We start from the raw sequence: 13,225 nt of genomic DNA, 5'->3' as shown, positions 1-13,225 counted from the left end.
GAAAATGTCACTGTAGTGTTTCTCAGGCAATAATCAGTTCTTCAACAGTGAACACACACATTAATGGGTGAGACATTCGCGATGTGTGGGAAATTAAAGATGCAAGCCTACATGAGAGGAACACAGCAAATGTCCTGATGGCACTGATTACAAAACTACCAAGTTCAAAACTACAAATTGAGTTTATTTGGTAGTACAATTCATCATTAACAGATAGGTCATTCCCTTGTAAATATGGTGATTTGGTAAACTTGGGATGTATAACCATATCAGGTCCTGATGCTGTGGGTGATGTCTGGCCTAATCGCACCTTACACGTGAAGCAGATATAGATATAGAGTGTCCTTTCTATCCAATATGTCAAATGACAAACGGTAAAATAAAGTAACTGTGGGACATTTAACTTTCTATTCAAATATTGAAAGCAATATCATATCCGGTCGACTCTGTCACTTTCTCCATGAGCAACACAACGTTCAGCTCTGATATTTACAACAGCAGTTAAAGGCACCCTACTAGAGCCGAATGCGCCGCTCACGTGGACTGTCGGACGTCACCACCCAAACACGTGTCTCGGCACGGGATTGGCCAAACCACTGCCGTTGCGTCACCACCAAGCTGTTCAGCGCAATGACACACTCATTAACATGTCGGCGGCGGGGGCGTGGCTACGCAAACAAGCAGCATGGACGCTTTCAGTACTTGATGAGAGCGACCGTGTGTCCAGGAGCAGGGAGAGGACTCCGGCGGACATCAGCATCACAATGTATGAGTTTGACAACTTCTTCTTTTTTGTTTCATTTCCTTAGTATTTCTTTCTTTGGCATTTCTTTGGCCAGTGGATAGAGAATTATATATACATACATATATATATATATATATATATATATATATATATATATATATGTATATATAATTCTCTATCCATTTTCTTTTGTTCAAGATGGATATCTACCACAAGTGAGCTGTTTTTCTCTTACTGACAGGATACTGACAGGTGAGTCAATTGTCAATTGCCTAACCTCAAGTTTAAAAGTGTCAAAACTTTTGTCCACTGACCTAATGTCCATGCATGAGCCTGTTCTGCATGCACTTTAATAATGTGTCATGGACAGCTGCTCGGTTGTACTGTTATTGCAGGCTTCAGATGCTTAGACTGTGTATTTGAATGTCAGTACAGGCAGTGAATGGGAAGCTGCTATGAGGATTTACAGCAGGCTTTTTTTTCCCTCTGAGCAGCAGCAGCAGTGTATTACATAACAGCGTTGGGGGTGGGACTGTACAGTTTGCCAGAAACCATCTTATCAAATTCCTTCTCTAGCCTCGTGTGTCATGTTTACACCCGAGGCTTTGAACGCATGACAGACACTACCACTGTAATGAAGGAGCTGTCATTGACCTCCAGCCTTTTGTTTTTATTAACTTTATCACAAAGTGCATTGCTGTGTCAAGTAGTTTCCTGTTCACATGATGGTACAACACTTCACACTTGACAGAAAACGCATGTTTATATTCCTATTCCTACAGTGTCTTATGAATGACTTCAATAAATGTTTGAACTGCCAGATGCCATGACAATAATGTGAACTATGCTGATATTATTTTATGTTTAAGAATTTCTATAGCTGTTTTTCAACTGGATATAAAGTAGACTACTTTACCAAAAGTTGGATTTGTTTGTTTTGATTTAAAATTAAGTTTTACCAATATGTGTTATCAGTCTGTGACTGACTCACAAGTACAGTTTTTAATGTTTAAAAATAGGTAACACAGTCTCACAGACAAATGTGAAATGGACACCAGCTCTCACACGGTGGTGAGCTTGAAATGTGTTAAAATTACAGGTTGGCAACATGAAAACAATGGCACTGTAAAGTCTTTAACAACTGGCGAAGTTTCAAACACTTTGTCAATGTCCTAAAATGATGAGAGTATGGTAAGGAATAGGGAAAGAAAAACATTGAGTCAACTGATGAGGCCTAAAAAAATAAGAAGTTAAGGTTAAGAAAAGACTGCGGTTTCAGTTAAAGCAAGTACCTACGGGATGTAAAGTTATGTATGTACCTAAATTGTACCTAGCTATATGTATGTACCTAAATTACTTTGTATTGTTACCACGTGGCCACCTCCGAGGCTGAAAAATGAAGCCAATTTGGAAGCATCAAATACTGCAGTTCCTCGAATGGCCTCTTGAGGCTGGCTCCAAAACAGAGTAAATTTCCACAGGCCCAAAATTACGCACATTTAAGGGTGGGGCCCCTTGACTGAGAAACTGTCTGCGAGGTGTCACCACAGTCTACAAGTCAGAGACACTCCTTCACAGCTCCAGCCTGTCACCTAGATATAGTCACTTTTTAGCTCCAAAAAGATGCCGATGGCTGAAATCCCAAACTCAAGGCTTCAAAACAGGAGTCCACAAGCTAATGGGTGAAGGATCACGGTAGCTGCATCCAGTATTTATACAGTCTCTGGTTGTTACGTAAAAAAGTCATGTGGAGTTGAAAGTCCATTGCCTGCCTACGCAGACTTTCTCGCTGTAAATACTTCATTCGTGTGTCCACCAGGAAAAAAGATCCTCATTGACTTTCCCTTGGCATTGTTTTTGTATTTTCGTTTAAAACATTTCGTGCCCACCACCATATGATGTGGTGTAAAGAGTTTGTGTCTGTTTCTTGTATTTCTATGAGACCCGGCAGAATCGTGTGATAAAAAACTTGCCTCAGAGAGCATAATTCTGTCGGTTAATGCCCTTCTTACATTTTTCTTTACCTCTACATTATGGTTAATTTTTCAGAAGCAGGGTTGTGCTGGAAATGGCCCACTATTCTGATTATAAATCACATAGACTTGTCCCAGTTTTCCACTATTGAGGAAAGAAAGTACGATACAATACGATATACTTTATTGTCCCACTAAGGGAAATTTGTCTTGGACTCAGCAACTGTGCCATAAATGCCTTGACGGCCACAATGACAACAAACAATACATCAACAGCCATACCATCCCAACAACAATTACATGAGTATTGCACATATGATGACCCTGTTGACGAATGAAGAAGATGAATAAAGTTTTTTGCTGGAGCTCTTTTGACATTTTCCAGTATTGCACATATCCCATAACATTGCACATAACACATACATATGCCATGCATACATAACACATGCTAAAAGATCACCATAATAAAAGCACTATAAAATTTATTGCACAATCTTCAGCCTCAAGCAGAATTGTTTAAAAGTTTGATGGAGGTTGGAACAGAAAGTACACTTTTTCCCCCCTGAATGCAGACAGTCTTTGCAGTTTGTCTCACCTGTCATTTAGGACTGCAAGGTAGTAGATTTGTGTCGGTTTTAAAACTTTGGGTTTTAAAGATGCTAAACTTGTTGTATGTGCACATTTCACATATAACATGCTAAGATGCCATGTTGATATGACAGCACCCCCATATTAAATAGAAGTGATTTGACGTTAGAGCACCTTGCATTTTATTTGCGTATTAATGATGAATACATATTTTTTAAAAGTACTTTATTGAGAGAGACCTATAAACAAATAATATCCGCAGTGTACAACATTGCAGTAAGACAAGCCAGTGATACAAAACAATCATCAGAAACACAATAAAATAAGAAAACATAAAAGTACAATTAAATATATCTTGGTGAGAGGAATGATAAAATCCCCCAAATGGCGTCTTAGACTTAATTTTGTGTTGTAGCTTATTCTAGTCAAGAGGCCCATGTAACTCAACTAAGGATGATAAATATATCTGCAACTTAGACAGCATAGCATGAAAACACATGTATGCTGATGTCATCTAGATGCCAGTGATGACCTGTGACATTTTCATATAACAGTGGTGAATGTGGCAGCTGCCTACAGTGATGAATGGAAATGCATACCATGGTTTAATGGTAGTGGCAGCAGCATGAGCATATAGGGTATCAGCATAAACCAGTGTAGACAGTATTGGTGAATTGGCTTTTCTTTTTTGAAAGGTGAAAGCAGCTCTGCTCCACTATGGGAGTCCAGTTGAAGTTGTTAGATTCTGAGCAAAGTGCTCAGTGTGAGTTTTGTTGGATAATCTGACATCTAACCAAAGTAAGTAAACATAGTCTGACTTGTTGGATGTAGACTTTGACTCTTGACTATTTAGGCTGGCATTCTCCTCCCTTCTGCTATCTGCATGTTACTGTTTTCAAAATCCCCTTTGCAACGGGAAACAATAGCCTCCGAGCTAACAACCTACACCCTGAAAATGGCAAGTTTTGACAAAGGCTTGTATCATGCAATAGGGCATATCTGCTTTGTTCATTCAGTGAATTGTTATAAAGATCTACAATAATTAAAACAACTTGTGAACGCACCTCGAAAAAGCCCAGACTCTGTCTTGCAGGACTTTCATGCCCAGTGTTTTCTGACACGTGCAGTCAGGGTTGACTTGCCACATCTTTTTACCCTGGCAGCGGCATGGGTCAGTGACACTGACTTCAAGAAAGTACCAGTTCCACTTCTCACAAGCTTTTTTGATATTGTTGTAGTAATACTGTGCAAGAGCCACATACAGCCAGCAAATCATCTGTGGTTTTAACAGCTCCATTGAGTTCCTTCAGAGCTAAAGAATATTCAGGCTTCACCTCTAGGGCTACAGAAAGTTGAATCACACAGTCAATATATGTCTGTAACTGTTTTGTTTTTTGTTTTTTTTTGCAATTTTTCTTCAGCAATTTTAATGACAATGCTAACCTCCCCACATAAATGTTCTACCAAAACCAGTTCCCCCAACACTATTTTGCAAGGGCACCGTAACTGCATCTTTGGCTTAGTGCCACTCAAGACAGTTGTGATGGGTTTAAAGAAATACAAACAAACCAGAGCATTTTCCCTTTAGCAGAATGTCAAAAATAACAGCTATCCCCTAACATCACAAATAGATTCTAATTTAATGGGAAACACTGAAGGCTTGTAACAATAGGCTCACAATCAGAGACAGCATCACAGCTACTGCATTTGCAATTTTCTCTTGCCCCCACAATTTCGTTGCAAAAAAAGCCCAAAAACAACACAACATGCATCGCAATTTTTTTGAAAATGGACTAGTTAAGTGTGATTGGATGGTGTCAAAGAGAGTGAAGATGATCAGAACCAAGGGGGTTGAACTACCAGAAGACAGCATTGCAGATGACCAGGACAGCTACAAAGCAAATGAGAACCATGAAGAGGAAGTCAGCCAAAGCCAAATACCTTCACAGAGTAAGGCAGGTCCTGAAAAGTCAACTGAATGGAAAGAACAAGGTCTGAGCCATCAACATGTATGCCCTGCCAGTCATCAGATACCCCAATGGGATAATAAGCTGGCCAAAGGAGGAGATAGAGGCTACGTATCACCGACAGATTGAAAAAGTGGAACACATCAAGAAATCCTACCAGTGGCTGGAAAAGTCTGGACTGAAAGAAAGCACAGAAGCACTAATCATGGCAGCACAAGAACAGGCACTTAGTACAGGATCAATGGAAGCAGGGGTTACCACACCAGACAGGACCCAAGGTGCAGGCTATGCAAAGATGCTCTAAGACAGTTCAGCACATAATAGCAACATGTAAGATGTAGGCAGGGAGAGTGTACATGGAACACGATAACCAAGTGGCTGGCATAGTGTTCAAGAACATCTGCACTAAGTATGGGCTTGAAGTCCCAAGGCCACAATGGGAGACACCTCCTAAGGTGGTTAAGAATGACCAAACTAAGCTCCTGTGGGACTTTCAGAACCAGACTGACAAATCAGTGATGGCTAACCAACCAAACACTGTTTTGATCGACAAACAACAAAAGAAGGCAGTGGTGATAGATGTAGCAACCCCGAGAGACAACAACATCAGGAAGAAGCAACACTAAAAGCTTGAAAAATACCAAGGGCTGAAAGAGGAGCTAGAAAAGATGTGGACAGTGTCTGTGACCCACAAACTGGGAGCTTGGCTCCAGCAGATTCCAGGCACAACATCTGAGGTCTGTCCAGAAGAGTGCAGTCCTAGGAACAGCCAAGATACTGCACAGAATCCTTGAACGCCCAGGCCTCTGGACCCAAGCTTGAGGACAACACACCACCCCCCAAGGGGGGTTAGAATGGGATTTATATATATAAACAACACACTAAAGTAGTGCAAAGGGTGCTGAAGTAACTATGGGATTAACAGGTTGCTTCATATATGCTAGGTAGCTGGATTTGGCTGTGCTGATTGTCTGGGTGCTGGTTGTGATTTTCCCCAGCCTCATCTGCTGCCTCTGATCTGTCAGGTTTGTGATCCACTGAGAGGTGGTGGCTGGCACTAAATAAAGGCAAAAACACCAGATACAGCTATCAGCAGGAGCCACATAGATAACTTTGCCATCCTTTTTTCAAATGATGGGTAAAGTCACCATTGAGACAAGTTGACAAAAACTTGGTTTTTACTGTAGGTTGTAGATTTTATGCTGACTCCAATATCCGGTATTCAGCAGAAAGACAAACCACTGAAGAACTGAAGACACCGGCTCATTTAACATAGAGTTTACATAGATTGTATTTAGTCCCCATCTTATTTGGTGTTTCTAGGTTAATAATTATGTTGAAATAATGTTGTGTTATGATAATGAATATGATTTTTTCTGCTTGTGAGAAAATGCTTAGCTACAGTATGGTAAACCCAGAGGTATGAAACAAAGACAACAATTCACATGTCTTTAATATTCACTGCTGTTCATCTCATAGTTTGTCTGTTTACTTTTATTTCTAGAGGTCTGGAATGCCGAAGGAACAGGGGCATTTGGGGGAGTGCGCTGCACGTAGCACCTCAAAGAACGCCAAAGATAAGAGTAACAGTGCCACACTGCGGGCGTGCCAGAGTGGCTCCCACAGGGGACAATCCAGAATGGGTGACATGAGCAACTGCATGCTGAGCTGTGACTCAGAGAAGGACTCTGAAAAAGACTCAGGATACTCAGGTGAGCAAAGGCATGTTTGTTTTCCATGTTTTCCTCAGAACTGTATGTACTTCAGGTGATAAAACTACAATGAACTCTTGGAGGAGGGAAAACATATCGCTATGTATATTGTTGACACCTTTTATGAGATTTACAAATGTTAATAAGGTTTATCAAGTGAAATATAATTTGTTCTCTCTCCTTCAGAGGCTGCCTCTGACTCTGTGCACACTGATGTAGATGACCAGCGCAGCAGTGTGAGCGAACCTCACAGGAAAAGCAGCAGAAGCTCCAGTAACAACAGTGTGAATGCTGCTGGCTGCAATATGGCTCCTTATGAGGAGCTCACCCCCATTTATGTCATCAAAAACCTGGTGGTCAAGCCGGTGAGATATTCAGTGTCATATAGCAACTTGCTTTTTCTGGCCTGCTACTTTGTTGCATCACAAAATGAGATTCATATACAGTATGTTAAAGTCTAATATAATAGTTCTGAGATATATTGTGTAGTTTATTGTTGATTAATTAAACGATTATTTCTGTATTTAATCAATCATAATCATAAAGGGAAAATTCACCACTTTTTACATGGATATCCAGTCAGTGTTGACGATAACTGTCGTCAATTGAAGCAATAAACAAAGAAATTTGAGTTCCTCTGCTTGCGGAGCCATGTCAGTGGTGCCTACATGTACCAGAATGCATTGCATGCAAGCTTCTAATGCCCACAACTATTACTAGCCTACCAGCATATAGCCATTTTTTGTTGGTCAAAACATAGTGTAGCCAAGGTTTGGAAGTCACACCTTTGCTTCTGCAGATAAGAAAGAAAAAATAACATGGAGACTCCATAGTCTGAACCAGCGTGAACCAAGACAACAGCACTCTTTATTATATTTCACATTGTTCCTGGCAACGAATCACCACTTCACTACTTCCATATTTTTACCTTTCACCATAAAAGCCCAACTTAAATTACTCAGAGGATTTTGCCAAGAGGCAACTCAACAAAATAACTTACAATAGCGTCAGGTGACAAAAGATTATTGGTTGTCTTTTGCAGCTTGTCTTTGGGATCCTGAAGAACGTCTTCAGCATACCTCTGTCCAAATAAGAAGTAAAATTTCATGCATAGTAATGCAGAAACTCAGACACACAACCTTTCGAGGTCACCATCCAAAAACTGCCCACAATGAAATTCTTGACAGCAGAATGATTCAGTTTATGTTGGTATTGGAGAGCAATTTGAAAATAGACAGGAGGAGGAACCCAACTTTCCTCCTGCATCCTTTAACACCATGTTGCACACACTCCCCACACCACCATGGTGACATAGACCTGGTTGGAAAACTGCAAAGTGTCTCTTCAATAAAAGTTTTACCACTTTATATTTATTTATTTACTACCTCTATTTATGTAATCTGGTCACTATATTCCTTCAGGTTTTGTTTTCTCAAATCTTTTTGTGTCCAACTGCTTATCTCTTTGTGACTTTAACCTCCTCCCCATCTTTTGCTCTTTCCTCTACTCTGCTCTCTAATTGCTGCTCACCTAAAACCCCGCTCACAACCTCCTGATGGTACAGTCTAGACCGGAGCAGCTACTCCATGGCCCCTCCCTGGCTTGGGGTGGAGGTTGGCACAGCCTTACCAATGCCAAAGCACCCACCCAGCTCTTACTAATCCAACAGCCAACGATGCCTGCCCCTTCCTCCTCTACCCCGACACCTTCATCCAGTCTTGCTTCACCAAAAAGTCAAGTTATTAAAGGAGGCAGCCGCAGCAACCAGAACCACAGCAGCAAGAACTCATACCTGCCCATCCTAAACTCTTACCCACGCATTGCCCCTCACCCTAGGAAGGAGAGCCATGAGGCCAAGAGTGCCAAATGGGTGGAGGGGATTAAGGAGAGTGGCAGTGAAGGCCAGAGTCAGAGCAAGAGAGTGTGCACTGAGGAAGAGAAGAGAGAGGCTGTATCCACCACCAGCCACCTTCTGAAGCCCCAGCAACAGCATCAGAAAGAGGGGAGAGTCGATCCACATTCCAAGTATAAAGGCAGAGGAGGGCACAGCTCCTTCCCCAGCTCATCTCATGGCTCGCTGCTCAGCCATGCCTCCTCTACCACCCAACACAAGTCCCACCACAGCCAACAAAACTCCAGCTCTGACAGTATGGGCTCACCTTCCGTCTCCAGCTCCCAGACCCACTCACCACCTTCTTCTTCTGATTCCCCCCCATCCGTCTCTCCTTCCTCTTCATCTCCCTTTTCCTCCAAGGCTCACAGCCCATATTGCCCGGCTCCAGATAGCTCGTCGTCACGCCATCAACGTTTCCTCAACACAGCTGAGATCCTGAACCAGTCGGGCCTGTTGGCCATCACATTACGCACCAAGGAGCTGCTGAAGCAGAACACTGCCACCGAGAGAGAAATTGCCCAGCTCCGTCAGCACACCAGTCTCCTCTGCCAGGTAGCCCAGGCGACCCAGAACAGGTGCAATGAAGGTTCAGACAGCCTTGACAAACTCCTTCTGACCATGACTGAGTCAGGTTCTTACCCAGACTTAGATGTAAGTCAACTGAAAGTGCTCAGCAGCAGCAGCCATCAGAGCAAGACTGGAAGTGAGAAAGACAAAGAGAAGGATAACAACATAAGAAGCACTAAGACACACAGCAACCCACCTCAGGGGCGGTCTTTACACAACATAGATGATGGAACATCGCCCCCCTCACCGCTGTTTGCTCCCTCGCCAGACACAGAAGACAGACAGCATGGTGAAGGTTCTCTGGACCCAATGCCCACCTCCCCCGGTGTTTCTTTTTCCAGGTCTGTCCTTGAGCAGGGATCCAAAAAAGGAGTTATGGCCAAGGACTTGAGTGATCTCGCTATGTTGCCAGAGAGCTCAACACACAATAATTATCTCTTTTAGCTTCCAGGTGAAGAAGAAGATGTGGACATGTAACATGTGGACCCTAGCAATACAGGAGAGCATGGGTTTGTTTTAATTGCCCAAAATGTCAGTATAAAAGTGAATATGACTGTTTGAAAGGGTAGAATGATGATTTTCTTATTAAGCACACTGTTTAAAGTTGAACATGATTTGTATATTTTCATACTTTTTAGTCAGGGATTTGCTCATTCTAGGTGTCCATTTTTCATCTGTGTGTTTCTCTTCTACAGACAAGCTTATCATTCAGGTCACATTCACAGTCAGCGACGGATGTCTTTGTTGTGTTGCTTTTAAGAATTTGACACAAGAAAATATTTCACAAAGGGGCTGACAAGCTTTTAGTGGTTATTACAGTGTTTTACAATTGCTTTGGCACAGTTTTCACAAAGTGTCAGTGTGCAATACTCTTAATGCAAAGAGACTGCTAATTACTTCACCACTGTTACCACAGTGTGTGGAGGAGAGGGAAAAAAAGTAATTTATCTCCTTTTGATACTGTCAACATGGTTTAATTACTGCCTCTGACTATGGTGTAAAATTCAGATAATGTTAAATGCTCTCCAGCATTGCTGTATTACTGTAGGTTACTGTGTTTTAGATGTTTACAGTGAACGTACAGGTACTGTAAATATCACTAGGTTTGATATACTGAATAAAAAACAACTTTGTGTTGGATGCACAGCAGAAACAGTTAACAAATGCAGTCAAGAACAGTTACAATCAGCATTTTATCTTGTGTGAATGTAGATTTATAATAAAATTAGACTCTAGTCTGCATTGTTCTAAATTTACAGTAACAGCATATTCAACAAATACAGTCTGAAGTGTTTGTTTCTGCATCATCTCAAATGCTGACCTCTGCATAAACTGCACATGTTGTGTCTCATTGGTATTTTTATAATCTTGATAAACTGACCACTGCAGACTAAGTTCTTGATGAAAATTAGTTTATTTTTGATAGCATTATTTGACAACCATTTTGTTCTGAAATCAACAATGATTCATTTTCAGTGTTATACATAATTTGTTGTGATACTCAGAGAAACACACTGATGTGTGATTTAGTTTTTTATAGCAGATGTTTTGTCTGTATATTTTCCATGTTATGGGAGATTTTGAGGCCATATATAGCATTCAGAGTTTTGCACATGGTGAAATTTGAGCCAAAGCAATTTATAATAGCAATTTGATGTAATATAGCATATGTGGCAGCTCAGGTTAGATAAGACAGCACCCCCTGGCAGTGTCAACTCTTTAAGTGTACACTAGATGGGATCAGCTGATTACAAATTGAATTCACAAATCAGCTGCCTTTGCACAAAAAAGAACAAAAAAAAGAAAGAATCGAAAAGAAAATACATGAGTCTTTTTCATGCTATTTTTGCCTGAGAATTCATGATTTTGCCACTAGCTTAGGATTAGTCCGATCAGATGTGTTCTGATTTAATGACTGATGCATGTTACATACTGTACATTCAATCATAAGTGCACATACAGTTGTCCATTGGACCTCCATATGTGGCTCTTTGAGATTTGGCTCAACTGCAAAGCAATGCATTAACACAGACTGATGGATCTGTGGAGGCGTTCAATGATCATCTGGTACAGGCATGTGTCAAACTGCCTGACAGGACTTGGGAAGCTGACATCATACACTGTAGTTTTACTTCATGGATTACTGAATGAAAATTCTACTGATGTTCAAATAGTTGTATGGTCTTGCTTGGCAGTGCAGTATTGTGAATTATTTGCTTTTTTTCACCCTCTGTAATAATGTTTGTATGCATGAAGGTGTGTGTGTATGTGTGTGTGTGTGTGTGTGTCAATGAATGTGTACAGATCTTTGATTAGCTTGTAAACATGCATTTGCTCATAGAGATTTTATTATATATTTAACTGATGATTGATTGTAGATGTGGGACACATAAGTGATAATCAGATAAATGGCAAAAGAAATGGACTCTCTTCATATGCGCTTAAACACTACCATAAACAATAAATCTGCTCTGACTCATGAACACTATGTTTTTTCTTTCGTCCTCATCAATTTTCATATGGGATATAAAAAACCCCTCACAAACGTAACAGTTTAATCTTTCAGTGAAAAAGTATTCAACCCTCCGCCAACCCTGAAAGTGACAAGTCTTGCTGTTGACTTAACACTTCTTTGCTGTGGCCATGTGTAATATCTGGCAGGAAATGTCCCCTGCTGGGTAACCATTTATTTGCTCGTTCACCGTCTGGTTATGAAAACACATTAGGCAAGGCAAAGCAAATTTACTTATATTGCACATTTCATACCCAAAGGCAACCCAAAAGGCTTTACAGATTAGGCATGTCAAAGTTCACTGTAGCCCAAACACAAAGCATGACTCAAAGGGCTGTACAAATAGTTATTTCATTTCAGCTTCAATTTCAGTTTGATGTATGAAGTCCAATATCACAAAAATCACAGGTTCCTATCTTTTTTATTTTTATCAAGGTGGGCACAGACTGAGTCTTTCTTCATTGGCCCCATTAATTCAGCCTACATAGTTACCACTTGGTGCATGTCTACAAACTGTATGACAGTGTTGCCATTGTGAGGTTAACAGAAATAAAATGCGAAGTTAACTTGCTTGATTTACTAATCTTGAGTGGCAGGCCACATATAGCCTAGTATATTTTAAGAGACAAGCCACAATTGGCCCTCGGGCCTGACTTGACATGACTGGCATATAATTAAACATAGTGAATGATGGACAGAGGCAAGGAATTCCTCCTCAGTTACACAATTATTTAGTCACTCAAAAAACTAAACCATTAAAAATTACACAGGATACCAAAAAATGCTATTAATAAAATCTAATTGGTTTAAAAGTATAAGAAATCATATAAATACTTAATTATTCAAACTGCAATAAGAAAGCTGTACATATTGAGGGGAGAAAACTAGTATCTACCAGCCTCCCGTGCCACACACACACACACACACACACACGCAACAAAACAAAAGGGAAGAGAATGTAAACTGAAAAGGAAGAGCAAAAATAAGTTATCTGGGGGGAGCTCAGCCTAGAGCTCCTGCTCCCTCATGTTGCAAGGTGCCAGTTGAGGTGGTTTGAGCATCTGATTAGGATACCTCCTGGGCGCCCCCCTTTTGGGGTTTTCCACCTGTGTCTAGCTAGTAAGAGATATCAAGGTAGTCCCAGAACACACTGGAGAGATTATACATCTCACCTGGTTTAGGAATGCTTTGAGCTGGAAAATGCTGCTGAAGAGAGGCATGTCTGGACTACCTTGCTTAGCCTGCTGCCACTGTGACCTGGCCCAAA

The 13,225-nt window shown here is 40.9% G+C and overlaps 1 protein-coding gene across 2 annotated transcripts; it reads left to right on the top strand.

The window, feature by feature from the left end:
• Nucleotides 1-667: 667 nt before the first annotated feature.
• LOC125898671 (CLOCK-interacting pacemaker-like) lies at nt 668-11,940 on the top strand. 2 transcript variants are annotated; one of them, XM_049592508.1, is made up of 5 exons: nt 668-766; nt 944-997; nt 6,778-6,985; nt 7,172-7,350; nt 8,550-11,940. In XM_049592508.1, the coding sequence occupies exons 3-5, from the start codon at nt 6,787-6,789 to the stop codon at nt 9,888-9,890; spliced, it is 1,719 nt and encodes a 572-aa protein (XP_049448465.1). In that variant the 5' UTR covers nt 668-766; nt 944-997; nt 6,778-6,786; the 3' UTR covers nt 9,891-11,940. The 2 variants fall into 2 exon arrangements, with proteins under 2 accessions (XP_049448465.1, XP_049448466.1); XM_049592509.1 differs by lacking the exon at nt 944-997.
• Nucleotides 11,941-13,225: the final 1,285 nt, after the last annotated feature.

This window comes from Epinephelus fuscoguttatus, linkage group LG12, assembly GCF_011397635.1.
Source record: "Epinephelus fuscoguttatus linkage group LG12, E.fuscoguttatus.final_Chr_v1".
Classification (NCBI taxonomy): Eukaryota; Metazoa; Chordata; class Actinopteri; order Perciformes; family Serranidae; genus Epinephelus; species Epinephelus fuscoguttatus.
This window is presented reverse-complemented; position numbering and strand designations above follow the sequence as displayed.